This window comes from Ovis aries, chromosome 3, assembly GCF_016772045.2.
Source record: "Ovis aries strain OAR_USU_Benz2616 breed Rambouillet chromosome 3, ARS-UI_Ramb_v3.0, whole genome shotgun sequence".
Lineage (NCBI taxonomy): Eukaryota > Metazoa > Chordata > Mammalia > Artiodactyla > Bovidae > Ovis > Ovis aries.
In genome coordinates this window covers 177537718-177555601 of record NC_056056.1, presented here as the reverse complement: position 1 = coordinate 177555601, position 17884 = coordinate 177537718, and the positions used below count along the sequence as shown (strand labels likewise).

The following is a 17884-nucleotide window of genomic DNA, read 5'->3' as shown; positions in this document are numbered from 1 at the left end:
AGACTTTTTTTCTGGCTTCTCTTCCTCTCTCGCTCAACAGCAGCTAAGCGTTGGGGGGGCAGGGTAGCCCTCCACCTTGGTCTTCTTTTCCGCTAACCTCTCCTATACATGAGCTTATGTTTTTAAATATCATTTAAGGTCAAAATCTGCAGTTTGGATCTCAGGCATAACTTAGGAAAAACAGAACTCCTGATTCCGCCCAAATGGTTCTGTCACCATACTTTGGAAGACCACTCAGCAATGAAAAGGAATGTGATAATAATACAAGTGACAGCTTGGGTGAATTTCAAAAACATTGTGCTGAGTACAGGCAGTCAGTCACACAAAACTGCACACTCTGTGATTTTGTGATTCTTTTTATGTGCAATTCTAGGAAGGGTTAAACTGTGGTAACAGGAAGGAGATCAGGGGTTACCTGGAGCTGAGTTTCAGGCAAGTGGATTGATTACAAAAGGGCCATAAAAAGACTTAGGCTGCTGGGATAGTCCTGTATCCTGATGGTGATGATGGTTATGTGACTGTACACAACTGCCACAGTTTGTCAAAGCTGCACTTACTTAACATGGATGAATTTATTGAGTTTTATTGTACTTCAATAAAGCTTAGGGGGAAAGAATGACTCCATAGTTTCTGGCCTAAGCAACTGGGCAGCTGGCGAGAGTGAGCAACTCTTTCCTGACCTGGGTGACACTGGTTAGAGCAGGTGCAGAGGAGAAAAGTCAAGATTTCAATTTGGGATTTTAAATCTGAGATACCTTTTAGCTGTCTAGAGTAGAGGTGTCAGGTGGGCAGTTGAATTTATGATTCTGGAACTCAGTATAGAGGTCAGACCAGAGACATAAATTTTGAAGTTATCGACATATAGGTGGTATCTGAAGCAGTGGCCTGGAGGACATGACCGAGGGTGCAAGGCGGGAATGGAAAAGAGAAGAGCTTGGGGAGGTGGGGGTTGGAGTCAGGAGTGGGGGCGTCCCAGGCACACCAGCCTTTGTAGTGAAGACTCAACAGGATAAACTGTGTAAAAGTACTGTTGGCCTACTGCAGTTGTCTTGCCATACTAGCTGTATCATCCTCATTTTTTTTTAAGTTGAAATTCACATGATTTCATATAAATAGACTTTTTTTTTAGTTTCTTATTTTTTAAATTTTAAAATCTTTAATTCTTACATGCGTTCCCAAACATGAACCCCCCTCCCACCTCCCTCCCCATAACATCTCTCTGGGTCATCCCCATGCACCAGCCCCAAGCATGCTGCATCCTGCGTCAGACATTTTTTAAATGTGCAATCCAGTGGTGCTTAGTTACTTACAGCATTATGAGGTGATCTCCTCTGTCTAGTTTCCGGACGTTTTCATCACCCCAGATAAGCACCGTGCGCTCATCAAATAATCCCTGTGCATCCCCTCTCCCCTATCCTCTGCTGGCCACTGATCTGCTTTCCATCTTTAGGGATCTGCCTCCTCTGGATACATCCTATAAGAGGAATCACAGACTAGACGGCCTTTTGTGTCTGGCTGCTTTCATTGAGTGTAATGTGTCTGAGGTTCGTCCAAGGCGCAGCACGTATCAGTACTGTGTCCCTTTTTATGGCTGAACACTTTATTTCATTATTATTCTACTTCTATCCCCACACCGACTCCTGAGGATGCATGCATGATTGAGTGTTGTTGCCTGAAAACTTTTCTCCAGTTCTCTGAAAACTCAAGTGGGTGTCCTACAGTTCATTTCAGTTCCGGTAGTGGTGTTAGCAACAGACCCCTCGGGTTTAGGGCTCAGACCCACAAGACTGCCTATACTTCAGATACCAGTCATAGGTATCGAGTCCCTGGGTTACCCCCACGTCTGTCAAATTTGGCTCCGAAGTCAGGGGGTTTCCAAACCCACCTCTCCTTAGTTAGGTTTGCTAACTTGCTAGAATGACTCACAGAACTCAGGAAAGGGTTTTATATACACTGGCGTGTGTGCTCAGTCGTGTCTCACTCTTTGTGACCCCAGAGACCGTAGCCCGCAGACTCTTCTGTCCATGGATTTCTCAGACAAGAATACTGGAGTGGGTTGCCATTTCCTTCTCTAGGGGATCTTCCCGGCCCAGGGATCGAACTCCCATCTCCTGCATGGGCAGGCAGATTCCTTACCACTAGTGCACCTGGGAAACAATGTTACTATTATTTACTGTTACTGGTTACCCATAAAGGATGCAACTGAGAGACAGCCGCGTGGAAGAGACGCACAAGGCAAGGCATGGGGGCGGGGCGCATCCCCTCTGTCGGCCCACTGCCCTCCCAGAACCTTCGCGTGTTCACCAACTCAGAAGCTCTCTGCAGCCTGTCATTTAGGGGCATGTATGAAGGTTCCATCCAGCAAGCATGAGTGATGATCATTGACCATCAGTGATTTTTTAACACTAATTGATTTGCTTATTTGGCTACACTTGGTCTTAGTTGTGGCAAGGGGGACCTAGCTCCCTGAGCAGGAGTAGAACCCAGGCCCCTGCATTGGGAGCGCAGAGTCTGAGCCACAGGACCAGCAGGGAAGTCCCTGGCCGTCAGTGACTAACTCGTTCTCTACTCCACCTACTTCTCACCCAGAGATGGGAGGGTGGACCTGAATGTTCTAAGCTTCTAATCAAGGCATGGCTTTTCTGACAAGCAGCCCTCATTCCAAAGCTGCTGAGGGTTTCTTCATTAGAACAAAAGATGTTCTTATCACTCAGGAAATTCCAAGGACTGTAGGCGCTGTGTGCCAGGAGCCAGGGACGAACACCAAACATCTTTCTGGGGCACCACAGCCTTCATTCCGGCCAAGCTTCCTCCTGCAAGGTCTTAGAGCACACTGTTCGTCTTGTCTTTACACTCTGAACATCCTCCTTCCGATCTCAGTTTAATCCTTATTTCTTCAGGTGACTTCCTGACTGGCATCCCCTCTTACAGACCCTGGACGTTACTCTGGACTGCTCCCTCCCATCCCTTTCAGGGTCGCAGTTCCGCCTTTGTTGCTGTGAATGTTAGGGGACGTTCACCTATGGAATGGCTGAATTATGTCCCCCAAAGTTGATTTGTTGAAATCCTAACCCCCAGTGTCTCAGAACGTGACTGTGTTTGAACTAAGGGTTTTAAGAGAAGTCACTAGGTAAAATGAGGTCATTGGGGTGGACCCTAATCTAATCTGATTAGTGTTCTTATAAGAGGGGATGAGGACACAGACCCACAGAGGAGTGACCACAGGAGGATCCAGGGAGAAGATGACCCTTTTGTGGGCCCAGGAAAGAGACCTCAGAAGAAACAACTTGTCAAAACCTCAGACTCAAACGTCTAGCCTCCAGAACTGTGAAGGTGTTAGTCACTCAGTAGTGTCCAGCTCTTTGCAACCGCATGGACTGAGGCCAGCTTGGCTGTTCGTTTCATGGTATTCTCCAGGCAAGAATACTAAAGTGGGTAGCCATTCCCTTCTCCATCGGATCTTCCTGACCCAGGGATCGAACCCAGGTCTCCCTCATTGCAGGCAGATTCTTTACCATCTGAGCCTTAATTATCCGCTGTTTAAGCTACCCAGCCTCTGGCACTTTGTTGCAACAGCCATAACAAACTAATACACACTATAAGGATGTGAGCCCCACCAAGGGGAGGAGCCATCTCAGGGTCCACCCATCTTTGCATCCCCACAACTCAGCTTGGCTCTGATGTGTATTCATTAGCTGTTTGGTGAATGTATGGATTACTTACCTCAAGGTGAAGACAGAGATCTTTGAAATATGGATATTCCGTTAACCCTGTACAGAGTGGTCCATGGGAAATGCTCCTTTATCCTTTCAGTTTCTCTGGTTTGAATTTTCTGCCTGTTCTTCACAGAAGGAACATAACTACACCTTGATAATCTGCCCAAGGACCAGCCTTAAGAATATAGAGAGGTTTTGTGCTCAAGCTTCCTGAGTGCTTCTCAGACACACAGGGCCTCTCCCACCTGCTAGGCTGTGTGTCAAAGAATAAAGTTTGCTCAGTATCTGTATTTTGCAGAAATAGAATACCAGTGAATAATAATGTTGTAATTTCAGAAACACTTCTATCGAGGAAAGAAAATTAGGTAATAGCTACATAAGATTCAGAAAGGCTTGGTCACAATGATAAGACTTAAAGTTGAGCAGTATTTTATAGTTTACAACTTTTCATTTCACCCTTAAAACAACCTTATGATGGCATAAAGGTGAATTTTATCATCATCCATTTTGTAAAATGAAAATAATAACAAAATAATAAAAACTAAAGCTCAAAAATGGAGTCATTTGGGCCCAGGTTGTATACAGTGAGTAACTAGAAAAGCCAGAACTTTAAATGTTGCCCTTTGAATCCTGCAAGCAAGTACTTCTTATGCAACCCAAGTGGGGAAAGTTAGAGGGCTTCTCCTAGGCCCTTTTATTAGTGATTCAAGGAGTGTCTTTGAGTGAAGGATCTGAAAGATGCCAACCCACTGTGTTTTTAAAGAGAGACTGACCCAAGGAGTTCACGGATGGAAGTGGTGGCTGGATTCAGGCCAGCTCTGTGCCCCAGCTGAGGCCCCGTCAGAGAGGTGACAGCAGCCGAGTGTCCTGGGAGTCGGTGTGATAAAAGCAGCCTTGGAAGAGAGCCCAGCGGCTGACTCCACATCCCTTTTTCATTTTTCCCATTTCCAAAGACCAGAGATCATGGAAGGAAGAAGAGAGAGATCGTTATTTGAGATCGAGCAGGAGTTTTCAAACCATAAATTAAGTTAAAGTGGGCTCACTTGGGGCTGACTCGAGGGATGGGAACTTGTCCTTGTAACTTGGCAGACAAAATCGTCGTCTGGACCTTTATTGAACTGCAGGTGTTTCTCTGTGTCTCAGTCCTGCCTTTTTTATTCTCCGTGGATGCTCCTGGGTAGGATGTGCTCTTAGCTGAGCACCCTGGGATTACCGCTAAAAGAGATTAGACTCAGAGTGCCCTGATGGGGACCAAAGGACTCTTTAGAGTCCCCTAACCCTAACCTCTGCCTGTAGTCCCAGGAGGTACCATGGGCAGAAACAGTGGGCTCTCACATATTCCTTGACCAGCCTTTCCCCCCATCTTCTCTAGGTCCTTTGGAGCTTTTTGCCCACAGCTATGCCAGCTGCAGCCCTTCCCCTGGGGAGAGGAATACCTTACAGCTGGTTCCCAACCACGAGCGTAGCTATAAAACATGGGTTTTTGCAACAAGGAAACCTGAACACAAGCCCCAGCTCTCTGGTCCTTAGTCACACGTCTTTGACACATGACTCTCCCTCTCAGTCTCAATTTCCCTTCTGTGCTCACCTCACTGGCTTGTGGTAAGGCACTCTGAAATGATGCAAGACAAGCACATAGTCTGGTGCCTGGGTGAAGTGCTCACTGAGCAGGGATTGCCCTGGGAACACAGCCTTCAGCTGTGCATACACACATAGGAAGAACATGTCTGAGGATGAGGAGAAAGGCTTTGCTAGCCTAGAATAAAGAGATCTCACGGTCAGGTTGGAAGGGAGCTTCGAGGTCCTCAAATCTAGAGTTCTGCTTGGTGTAGGTAAGCCCTCTCCCACCTCCAGCCTGCTGGGTGACCTCCCACTCCCAAAGGTCCCCAAGCAAGCTTTGAGTCAGAATTCATGCAGCTGTCCTTTGCAGAGAAACTCCCTGGCCTCACCCTGGGAGATTCTGCTTCAGTAAGATTTGGGCAGGGCCTGGCAGACCGCAGCCAAAAGGCTTGAGAAGCTTTTTGTAGAGATCACATAACCCAGAAGGTTATGTTCTGGGTCTGTTCCTTTACCGCTGTCTCCCGCGGTTGGCAGAGTCCCCAGTGCACAGTAGGGATGTGATGAACACCTGCCAGGTAGGGGTTCAATCATGCAGCCTCATCTAGAACTGTCCCAGTGCCCGGAAACTTCTCCCTGAAAATGCAGCTCACTTCTGTTTGGGTGAACTCCGGTGGTACTTACAGTCTGGCTTATAAGAAGCAAATCTATCTTCCTTCAATCTTAACTCATGCAGCCTAATTCTACCTTCTAGAGTGACACTGATTCTAATTCCTCTTAGAAGGGATTATCCCTCAGCTATAGAGGTCAGTAAGGGTGAAGTATTTTTGTCCAAATGAAATCAGGGTTGGCTGAACCAAGGTATAAACTGGAGCCAGGGGTGCTTCAACAAGCAGCCCAAAGGAAACAGAAGGATGGACGATGGGACCTGTTTAACTAGAGCACGTGGACTCCATCTCAAGGACATGCAGCATAACCGTGGGGTATGGAAACCTGGTTAAGGGTCTCAGTGCACCCTCGTGAAATAGAATCCTTTGCCATTTTAGAGAGGCAGAACCTCCGAAGCTAAGAATTTGCCCAGGATTACCATTCAGGCATAGAAGAGCTAGAAACCTGAACCAGATGAGAATTAAAATTCAAGGAAAGAAGAGGAGGCCAAGTTGGAGAAGCTTAAACACAGGGAGAGAACAAACCATGTGGTGTAGAGCTGGCGGTGGAGTCCCACCACTTGTGTTGACGGCGTAGCATCTCCCATCTCCCTCCCTTTCTACGGGCTTCATCTGTCAAAGTAGGTGATTCGAGAGGAATTACTCAGCCCTCCTCAGCCCCTGTGAACCTCTGTGATCCGAGAGTGCATTTAGCTGGAGCTGAACAGAAGAAGTTGGAGCTGTGAAACCTGCAAGTTCAGAAACAGTCCTTTTCATCCCTTTCAGGGTTGTTTAAATACCCTTTGTATCGCATCTTCTCAGGAGATGTTTTATTGCTCTGCACCCACTAGTAATGGGTGGGGTGGGGGTGCACCTGTGGCTGTGAAGCTGTTCTTTCAGATGTTTAGTAAATGACAATGTGATACTCTTGTGTTTTCCTTATTACAGCCATCCTGCACTCAGACATGCATGGAATGGTGCTATTAAAGCCTTTCTCTGTTAAAATAGCTTAGTAGAATACGTAAGAGGTTGGAAGCGCATTGTTAACTTTCTCTGCTGATACTCAGGACAGTTTTCATATTCACCTGATGCCTTAAGCATGGCTGGTTTGGTGTGCAGCAATGATTGCAGACTCCCTCTGTGTACCCAGGAGCTTCCCAGGGGGTGAGGAAAGAGAGCTCTGGAAGCATCCATGATCAGGACGAGAGCTACTGCTCCTGGTGTTTACCTGGAGAGGTTAACTAGGGCCCACCTAATTCCATGCCATTCACATAGACCCCACCAGTTCCAGATAGGCTAGGCTTATGGGTAACAGATAGTATTTACTTTTCATTTATCCATTCATCTGTCCATCCATCCACACTATACTAGGCCCCAGGAGCATTAACTTTTTCAATCAAGGAAGCAAAACCATTAAATTTGACTTCTAAATATTTCTGTGGCCAAGTAAGGCAAAATATTGGGTTGCCCCAAAAGTTCATTTGAGTTTTTCCATAGCAGCATACTAAAACCCAAACAAATTTTTGGCCAACCCAAGAGTAGCAAGGGGCTTCCCTGAGGGAAAGGCGACCAAGTATGAATCTGCTAAGGTATCAGGGAAAGAAAGGTGATGAGGATAGAGCCAGGAAGGGGATGAGTTTGAAAAATAAAAGATAAAACCTGTAGGAGCTGGTTATAGCAGTGATGTGAGAAGTGAGGGGTTGGGGTGTCTTGGTTGACTCAAAGGTCCTGGCTTTGGCAACAAGTTGGGTCTTGATGCTACCAACCAACAGAACAGGCAGGAGTCAGGCTGCTATTTAGGAAGAGAAAATTGTGGATCTGATTTTGACCCATTTGAGTTGAAGGTCTCTGTGGAAGAGCCAAATGAAGCCATGAGCAGGTAGTTGGATTTAAGAGTAAGAAGCTCTGGAAAGCAGTCTGGGATGGAGATGGGCAGTGACCTTCCTCTTGGCAGTATTTGAAGCCATTGGAGTCGATTCCATCACCCAGGGGTAAAATGTAGAGCAAAGAGAGGGGCCGAGGATGGGAGTTGGGAGCCCAGCTTTGAAGGAGAGGCAGAGGGAAGGGAGCCCCTGAAGGAGGCAGGGAAGGAGTGTTCAGAGGGAAGAAAACAGCCAGGAGATTGGTGTCACCGAAGTTAAAGGCTTCAGTGGGGCAGGGAAGAGACCGGGAGGGTGGCAGGTAGGGGAGCAGTTGGCCAAATTTCCTAGAGTCCTGCCTACACAGCTCGTGTCAGTGCTTCAAACAGAAAACCCAGACTTCATGAACAATGAACCACAAAAGAGAAGTCGAAAAATGCCAGCAGTTGAGCACCTACCAAGGGCCGGGTGCTTTATTGATGTGTATTATTTATCTGCACATTTATTTTTGGAGGCAAGTGGGGGAATTCTATTCTTGTCCTTTTACTGATAAGGAACTTGAGGCTCAGAGAAATTATGCCTTGGTCAAGCCATAGAGAACGGAGGCTAGAGCTCTGTTTTGCCTCGTTCTAAAACCCTTTGTCTTTCTCATTTATATCTGGTGGATGAATGCCCCACCTGTCCTTGCCACATCCAGCGTGCCACCTGGAAGCATCACCATGCCCTGCTCCCTTGGGCCCTCACCTCCTGAATGGCAGGAGCCTTGCCTGGAGCCAAAAGCTGCAGAAGGAGGGAGCCATTCGTCTGCTGCCTGGTGACACCAACACCAGGGCCCCAACAGAATAGCAAGCTTGTTCGCTCTTGTCTGGCTGTTCATGGTGATGTATGAATAAGCAAAGAAGACAGCTTCATTTCCATAAGTTAACTTGTGCCTGGAGTAAGGAAGACGGGAAACGGTGCACTTAATCATAACCACAGGGCCAGCACAGAAAACAGTGACAAAGCCTTTTCTGTTCGCCTTGGTGTTTTATGATAATAACTCCTAAAGAGGGGAGACAGGCGGTGTGGGACGCTGAGGGAGGCGGCATGTCAGCCACCCGGGTCATCTCCCCGAGAGGATTCCCTGGGATTTTTCCTCTTAATAGGGTGGCAAGCCCAGGATGTGTTTGCATTGTCAAGATCAAGACTTTAGACTTTGACTTCCGGAGACCAGACCCAGACTGCAGATGCCACCTGGCTGGTGAGCTGGGATTGGCGAAGCTGTGAAAGATAATCTGTCTCACGTGTGCTGTCACTGGGGACCTGGGGGGACCTGATGTCTAGGAGGGTGTGACAGGACAGTGGTGTCATCCAAAAAGCTTTAGGGGAAGCCCGGGAGCTTGGAGGTCTGGGTGGAAGGGGCAAGTGTGGCTGCAGTTCATCAGGGTCTGTGGTAGATGCTCCAGGAGAGACGGGAAGTAGACTTCACCCACCCTGCCCATAGAATCCACTACTCCCTGCCCTCCCCTCGTCTGACTTACCAGCATTTCCATCATTGCAAGCATCTCGCTGAGTCATAACTGTTTGTCTTTCTCCTTCTAACTGCCTCTAGGGTGCAGACTGTATTTTATTTGTCTTTGATTCCTTAGTACTTTGTGTGGTATCTGACACAAAGCAAACCCTCAGTCAGTATTAAATGAACCAAAACCTAGGCAGAGTAAGGGTGGTGTCAGCTAAGGAAGCGAGGAAACGGCTGAGACCACAGATGCCTGAATCCAGGTAGAGGGGGAAGAGTATAGGGCTGGTGGACTCTGGGTATAATGTTAAGTGTAGATACCTACTGAACATTTTACTGTTTTATGGACATTGTTTACTGCCAATCTGTGAATAAGCAAAGAACACAGGTTCATTTTCACAAATTACCTGTGTGTGTGTGTGTGTGCTCAGTCGTGTCTGACTCTTTGCCACCCCAAGGACTGTAGCCCACCAGGCTCCTCTGTCCATGGGATTTCCCAGACAAGAATAGTGGAGCGAGTTGCCACTCCCTTCTCCAGGGGATCTTCCCTAACCAGGGATCCAACCCACGTCCCTCGAGTCTGCCGCACTGGCAGTCAGGTTCTTTACCATTAGTACCACCTGGAAAGCCCTAACTTGTACCTGAGAGTAAAGTCGCTCAGTCCTGTCCCAACTCTCTGCGACCCCGTGGACTGTAGCCTACCAGGCTCCTCCTTCCATGGGATTCTCTAGGCAAGAATACTGGAGCAGGTTGCCGTGTACCTAGAGAAAAGAAAATGTTTAATTCTAAAGTATGTACTTTTTGTCCACACTGTGTTATAAATGAATGGGGGAAAAAAAGGCACAGAGAGATTAAGTAACTAGTCAAAGGTCACACAGCTATCAGCTGGGAAAGGAGCCAGGATTGGAACCCAGGCAGTCCGGCTGTGTCATTCATTTTCTTCACCACTTTACTGTATGCGGGAAGGGTCGTGCTAGAGGAGGACGCTGAACTCTGCTGGTTGATGAACTGGGTTTATACACCACATGAGTTGATTGTGTGCCAGTGGCCCTTCGGGGGAACCTTGCCGTTGACTAAAGCAGAGACAGCGCTCCCAGACCTTGATGAATAATTCTCAAATTTTAATATACATCCAAATTACCTGGGGAAGTTTTGAATGCATATTACCAGACTCAATGGCCAGAATTCTTATTTAGATGAGTGTTAGGCGATGAGGTAATTAATATATATTACACCCACACTCCCAGACCTTAGAGATAAAACAGAAAAATGAGAACAAAATGTCACCTGATTTTGCTGGTAACAGTAAGTTTGGAGGATTTGACTTAATGTGCATCTACAGTGGATCTTTGCAGACAAAGGTCCTTATAGTCAAAGCTATGGTTTTTCCAGTAGTCATGTAGGGACGTGAGACTTGGACCATAAAGAAGGCTGAGCACCAAAGAATTGATGCTTTTGAACTGTGGTGCTGGAGAAAGACTCTTGAGTGTTCCTTTGGGCAGCAAGGAGATCAAATTAGTCATTCCTAAAGGAAATCAACCCTGAATATTCATTGGAAGGACTAATGCTGAAGTTGGAGCTCCAATACATTGGCCACCTGATGCAAAGAGCCAACTCATTGGAAAAGCCCCTGATGCTGGGAAAGACTGAGGGCAGGAGAAGGGCCAGCAGAGGATGAGATGGGTTGGATGGCATCATCAGCTCAGCAGACAGGAATTTGAGCAAACTCCGGGAGATAGTGAAGGACAGGGAAGCCTGGCGTGCTGCAGTCCATGAGGTCACATAGAGTTGCACACATCTGAGTGACTAAACGACAACAGCAGTGGATATTCAGAATACCAACCCCAGAGCTGGAATGGCCCAGCTTGCCACAGGAAGCACGTGGAGACTGCAGCCTCGTTCAGAGGGGGCCTGCCCTGTGAGACTCATCTGAGGCTGCACTCTGCTGGCTGGCTGGCTCCTGGGAGGGAGGAGGAGGGAGGGTGGGGCTGAGCTACCTGAACTCAGTTCTCTCTGAAACTCATGGGGGCAGCTAATTCCTTCCACATGCCCTTAATGAGAAATGGGACGCAGCCTTCCAGCCACAATGAATTTCACAGCTGAGGCCCAGAAATCTGCAGGTCTTCCCAACCCAGGGATTGAACCAGGTCTCCTGCATTGCAGGCAGATTCTTTACCATCTGAGCCACCAGGGAAGCCCTAATTGGTCCTCAGACCACACTTAAAGAAACAAAGTTCTAGAGACGTTCCTGGAAGTCCAGTGGCCTAACACTTTGCCTTCCACTTCAGGGAGTGTGGGTTCAGTCCCTGTTTGGGGAGCTAAGATCCCACATGCCTCATGACCAATAAGTCCGAACATAAACAACAAAAGCAATACTGTAACAAATTCAACAAAGACTTTAAAAATGGTCCATGTCAAAAAAAAAAAAAACTTAAAAAAAAATTCTGGAAAATCTTTGTTCTAGAAACAAAGTGCTAGCTGACTTCCAAAAAGAAAACCATGTGGATGGGCTCGCTATCTTTCAGAAGCTGACAGTTGAGCTTGAATGATGGTATTTCAGAAGAGCTGTTACATTACTTATATGGTGTTTCACATGGCCCAGCCCCTGTGGTTAGCCCTTAACATCAGTTCAGTTCAGTCGTTCAGTCATGTCCGACTCTTTGCAACCCCATGAATTGCAGCACGCCAGGCCTCCCTGTCCATCACCAACTCCCGGAGTTCACTCAGACTCACGTCCATTGAGTCAGTGATGCCATCCAGCCATCTCATCCTCTGTCGTGCCCTTCTCCTCCTGCCTCCAATCCCTCCCAGCATCAGAGTCTTTTCCAAAGAGTCAACTCTTTGCATGAAGTGGCCAAAGTACTGGAGTTTCAGCTTTAGCATCATTCCTTCCAAAGAAATCCCAGGGCTGATCTCCTTCAGAATGGACTGGTTGGATCTCCTTGCAGTCCAAGGGACTCTCAAGAGTCTTCTCCAACACCACAGTTCAAAAGCATCAATTCTTCAGCACTCAGCCTTCTTCACAGTCCAAATCTCATATCCATACATGACCACTGGAAAAACCATAGCCTTGACTAGATGGACCTTAGTCGGCAAAGTAATGTCTCTGCTTTGGAATATGCTATCTAAGTTGGTCATAACTTTTCTTCCAAGGAGTAAGCGTCTTTTAATTTCATGGCTGCAGTCACCATCTGCAGTGATTTTGGAGCCCCCAAAAATAAAGTCTGACCCTGTTTCCACTGTTTCCCCATCTACTTCCCATGAAGTGATGGGACCAGATGCCATGATCTTCATTTTCTGAATGTTGAGCTTTAAGCCAACTTTTTCACTCTCCTCTTTCACTTTCATCAAGAGGCTTTTAGTTCCTCTTCACTTTCTGCCATAAGGGCGGTGTCATCTGCATATCTGAGGTTATTGATATTTCTCCCAGCAATCTTGATTCCAGCTTGTGTTTCTTCCAGTCCAGCGTTTCTCATGATGTACTCTGCATAGAAGTTAAATAAGCAGGGTGACAATATACAGCCTTGACGTACTCCTTTTCCTATTTGGAACCAGTCTGTTGTTCCATGTCCAGTTCTAACTGTTGCTTCCTGACCTGCATACAGATTTCTCAAGAGGCAGGTCAGGTGGTCTGTATTCCCATCTCTTTCAGAATTTCCCACAGTTGATTGTGATCCACACAGTCAAAGGCTTTGGCATAGTCAATAAAGCAGAACTAGATGTTTTTCTGGAACTCTCTTGCTTTTTCCACGATCCAGCAGATGTTGGCAATTTGATCTCTGGTTCCTCTGCCTTTTCTAAAACCAGCTTGAACATCTGGAAGTTCACAGTTCACGTATTGCTGAAGCCTGGCTTGGAGAATTTTGAGCATTACTTTACTAGCATGTGGGATGAGTGCAATTGTGCGGTAGTTTGAGCATTCTGTGGCATTGCCTTTCTTTGGGATTGGAATGAAAACTGACCTTTTCCAGTCCTGTGGCCACTGCTGAGTTTTCCAAATTTGTTGGCATATTGAGTGCAGCACTTTCACAGCATCATCTTTCAGGATGTGAAACAGCTCAACTGGAATTCCATCACCTCCACTAGCTTTGTGCGTAGTGATGCTTTCTAAGGCCCACTTGACTTTGAATTCCAGGATGTCTGGCTCTAAGTGAGTGATCACACCACATCGTGATTACCTGGGTCGTGAAGATCTTTTTTGTACAGTTCTTCTGTGTATTCTTGCCACCTCTTCTTAATATCTTCTGCTTCCATTAGGTCCATACCATTTCCGTCCTTTATCGAGCCCATCTTTGCATGAAATGTTCCCTTGATATCTCTAATTTTCTTGAAGAGATCTCTAGTCTTTCCCATTCTGTTTGTTTCCTCTATTTCTTTGCATTGATCACTGAAGAAGGCTTTCTTAGCCCTTAACATATGTGAAGTCATTTAAACGCGTGAAGTCACAATAGTTAGATATTAGGGCAGAGAGAGATTAAGTAATTTTCTCCAGGCTGCATAGCTGAAAAGTGGCAGGGCTAGAAATTGGAACCAGGACGTCTGGCTCCAGTCTTGCCCTCTGGCTACACTGCTACAAGTGGTTCCCTATCCACGGACACAGATCTCTGCAGGGGTAAAGGCACCGAGCAGTTCACCCAGGGTGTTTCAAAACCCACTGGCAAACCCCAGCTATCAATTTACTCATTGACAGAGCAGCTAATGAATTTATCTAAAAAAGCAAAATGAAGTCTTAGTGGCTGTTTATTATTTTGCCTTCCCAACCAGTGGATATTAAACTTCTAACTATCATGTTGCTAATTAAGGATTTGTTTTCTTCACCTTGAAGAGGACTGGCATAACGTGAAAGGGCTGTATGCCACCATCATGAGAAATGCAGCCCAGGTGCAAAGTGAGAGAAGGAGCACTTGGATGTTATTCTTTGAGATCACATGTTTTAAGTTTAACAATGCAAATTACTTCTTCTCTGGAGATGAAGACCTTCAGGTGAAGACTCCAGTAGAGCAACCCATATAAAAAACACTTCAGGGACTGTCACCCCATGTTTGCAGTTTTCCAGGCAACTGAGGGTGACACCAGGGTTCCCAGAGCCGAGTGGGAGAATGTGTTGATTTTGGCAAATGGGGAAAGGATGTAATGCTTTGCAGTGTCAGAAATGTGGGGACGCTAATATACTAACATAAGCGGTCTCCAATCAGGAGAGATTTATGTACCAGACATCATTTATTTAGCAGACATTTATTAATGCGTTAGTGTGTTAGCTCTTACACAGTCCTTGCCCTTGGTCAAATGGAGAGATGGACATTTACAGATGAGATGTGTATGTGAATATCATCCACTGTGTTCCTGGCAGGACGTAAGTCAGCAGATGGCAGAAATACCCAGAAGAAATGCTAGATAGAAATGTCCCCCATCACAGGCATCTTCTTGCTAGAAGATGAGCCTGAAAGGAATACTGTTGGGGGTTGGCAGGTGGGCAGGCCTAGCAAGAGCTGTGTGAGCAAGACAGACGTGAGGACCCGAGCAGCAGAACTGTGCGCTTTTGTGTGGCTATGAGAGAATTCACCTGCAGAAGTAGACTGAGGCAGAACACAATTCATGGAATTCCAGAAAGTGGAATTTGGACTTTCAGACAGTTGAATATTATCTTTCGTGAAATTCACATGGACATCCTAGATTCAACGAAACCTCATTCCCTTTTTATCATTTCTGAGCAGGTGACACTCTTCCTTCATCGTACCAAAAAAGCCATGATGGTGCCAACTAGGGTCATTAGTAATGATGAACAAGCTCCCCCAAGGAACCCATATCCCCTTTGCATTCTGACCTCAGAGCGAGGTTATTTAGTAGGCTCTCTAACAAGCATCAGGACTCGGCACATAGCTTGCTTGACTGAGGGCACCGCGCCTTTCAGTTCTGTTTTACACAAACGTCCCAAGCTTGTTGCGTGTGAAATTGATTGGCTCTTGCACTTGCTGAATTGGTGATCTGTTTTTCTGAGGGATTCTACACGTATTGGATATGATCATATACAATGACAAAGTGGGTGGTAGTATTTTTCCTATGCCTCTAATTGATGTATTTGTGCTGGGGTGGTGATTTAGATGGGAGCTCGATAAATTGATCAAGTAAATTACACCAAACCCACACACCATCATTTCAAGGAGCTGTCATCACACCAAGGAGGTTTTATTTCACCCAGCATGGTATTCTCGGAGAACCACTGTGTTTTCTTCACGTGCTGCTGGGCTTTCATTTGGTCAGAAATGGCTTTATTTCTCAGACTGGCCAACGATATAAGAATTTTAGCTGCGGAAGGCATTGGTTAGCTGTGACAGACAGTGCCTGTTCATCTCCTGTGACCTTTAGCAAGTTATTTAAACTTTCTGGGTCTCAGTTTCTCATCCTAGAAAATGTAGATTCATCATGTCTACCTCAAACATTTGTCCTAAAGGTAAGCAATAATGCGCTGCCAGTGGAAAGAATCCGGATGTCAGATGACTGTGGATGCATATCTTGGCTCCATTGCTACTTGTGCAAATCATGAGCCTATGTGAGCCCTCAGCTTCCCAGTCTATAATAGCTGTTGATCATAGTTGCATGGAGGAATGGCTTCTGCACGTGGTGGGATAGGGTTGTCTAAGAGAAGACAGTTGATTCTGATGCTTACCTGCCCCACCTAGAAGACCTAAGTCCAGAAACATCAACACCCAAGGAGGTTGGGGTGAGTGGCAGACTCACCTGAGGTGCTAAAGCTGCTACAAAATTGACTGAGCAACCTGACTCACCTTCGATCCTCTGTGAGTCTCAGTACACTCACAAGCAACGCCAATGTCAGAACCAAGCTCTGGGGACAGAGAAGCAATTGATCCTCTGGGAAACACTCCTGCCTTACTGACACAAGACAAAATGGATGTAATAGCAAAACGCTGTGAGAGGGTAGCTCTTCTCTGGGATATACTTTCTCATTAGCCAAGGGTCCTTTCTTCCTTTCTGAGTGAGAAAATTAGCTCATGCCCTGAAAGCCAGTACATTAATATACCTTGAGAAATAACTGGAACATTTAAAGATGAGTATAGCAGTAATATAGTAATACATGTTGCATGAGTTAAGGGATGGATGGATGGGTGGATAGATGAATGAATGACTGGGGATTCTGGCTTTATCACAGATTAACTGAATGACCTTGCATACTGTCAGTTCAGTCCTGTCCAACTCTTTTTGACCCCATGGACTGTAGCCTGCCAGGCTCCTCTGTCCATGGGATTCTCCAGGCAAGAATGCTGGAGTGGGTTGCTGTGCCCCCTGGCAGGGGATCGTCCTGACCCAGGGAGCAAACCCACGTCTCTTACATCTCCTGCACTGGCAGGCAAATTCTTTGCTACTAGTGGCGCCTGGGAAACCATGAGTGACCTTGGGCAAGTTAATTAGCTATTGTGGGTGACCTCCATTTCTTTTCTATAAAATAGGGATAATGAAAATGGCTAGGCTGCCTAAGTGTGAGAATTAAATACATTAATAGAAGTTAAGCACTTAAATCAGGTCTCGGTACCTCATAAATGAAAGCTGCGTTACAATGATTTGCTGTTGTTTCCTGTTCTGTACTTACATGGCTCGGCTTCTTTTATAACTTTTGCGTTCTCTGTGCTTTGCAGGTCAGCAGGTCCTGGGCCTGGTAGAGAACCAGAGTGACTGGTACCTTGGAAACCTGTGGAAAAATCACCGTCCTTGGCCTGCCCTTGGAAGAGGCTACAACACAGGTAAACTCAGGAGGGTGACATGCTGGGCACTGGTGGGTGGGGTGCGATGTGATGTGAGGACTTTCTCAGGAAGAGGAGGTAAGTCAAAGCACGGGAGGAGCCACCTGGTTGCCTGAGTTCGGCGGTGGACTGTACTCGAGTTGGCCCTCTGGTTCTTGCTTAGGGCTGCAGCTGCAGGCAGTGTTGCTACTGGGCCGTGGCAGTCGGTGGCATTCTCTCCTGACCTTCAGTCCCTGATCCAGCTGGCATCTTTACGAGTGTCACCTGTAGGATTCATTGTCTTTGTATGGGGGTGAAAGTAGCTGATTTTTTTTTTTTCGGCTACGACATGTCATAGTTGCAGCATGTAGGATCTAGTTCCCTGTGTGTGCGTGGGTACTAAGTCACTTCAGTCGTGTCTGACTCTTTGCAACCCCATTGACTGTAGCCTTCCAGGATCCTCTGTCCATGGGATTTTCCAGACAAGAATACCAGAGTGGGGTGCCATTTCCTCCTCCAGGGCACCTTCCCAACCCAGGGACTGAACCCACATCTCTAACATCTCCTGAATTGGCAGGAGAGTTCTTTACCACTAGCACCACCTGGGAAGCCCTTAATTCCCTGACCAGCAATCAAACCCAAGCACCCTGCATTGGGGGTGTGGAGCCTTAGTCACTGTACCCCTGGGGAAGTCCCCTGATGTCTTACTGACTCTTAAAATTTCTGATTAAAAGTGACATAATATTTTGTAATTTTTTTTAACTCAAAGTATAGTTGATTTATAATGTGTTAGTTTCAGATGTATGGCAGTGATTCAGCTATACATACATAGATCTTTTTTTTTTTCAGATTCTTTTCCCTTATAGGTTTTTAC

The 17884-nt window shown here is 46.4% G+C and overlaps 1 protein-coding gene across 5 annotated transcripts in view; it reads left to right on the top strand.

The window, feature by feature from the left end:
* The window catches only part of LARGE1 (LARGE xylosyl- and glucuronyltransferase 1), a 621285-nt gene that overhangs the window by 465594 nt on the left and 137807 nt on the right, over window positions 1–17884 (top strand). For all 5 annotated transcript variants that reach the window (XM_015094041.4, XM_060414116.1, XM_060414117.1 and 2 more), the window contains one exon: window positions 16927–17031. In XM_015094041.4, the coding sequence (XP_014949527.2) occupies window positions 16927–17031 (105 nt within the window). The remainder of the gene's footprint in view (window positions 1–16926; window positions 17032–17884) is intronic.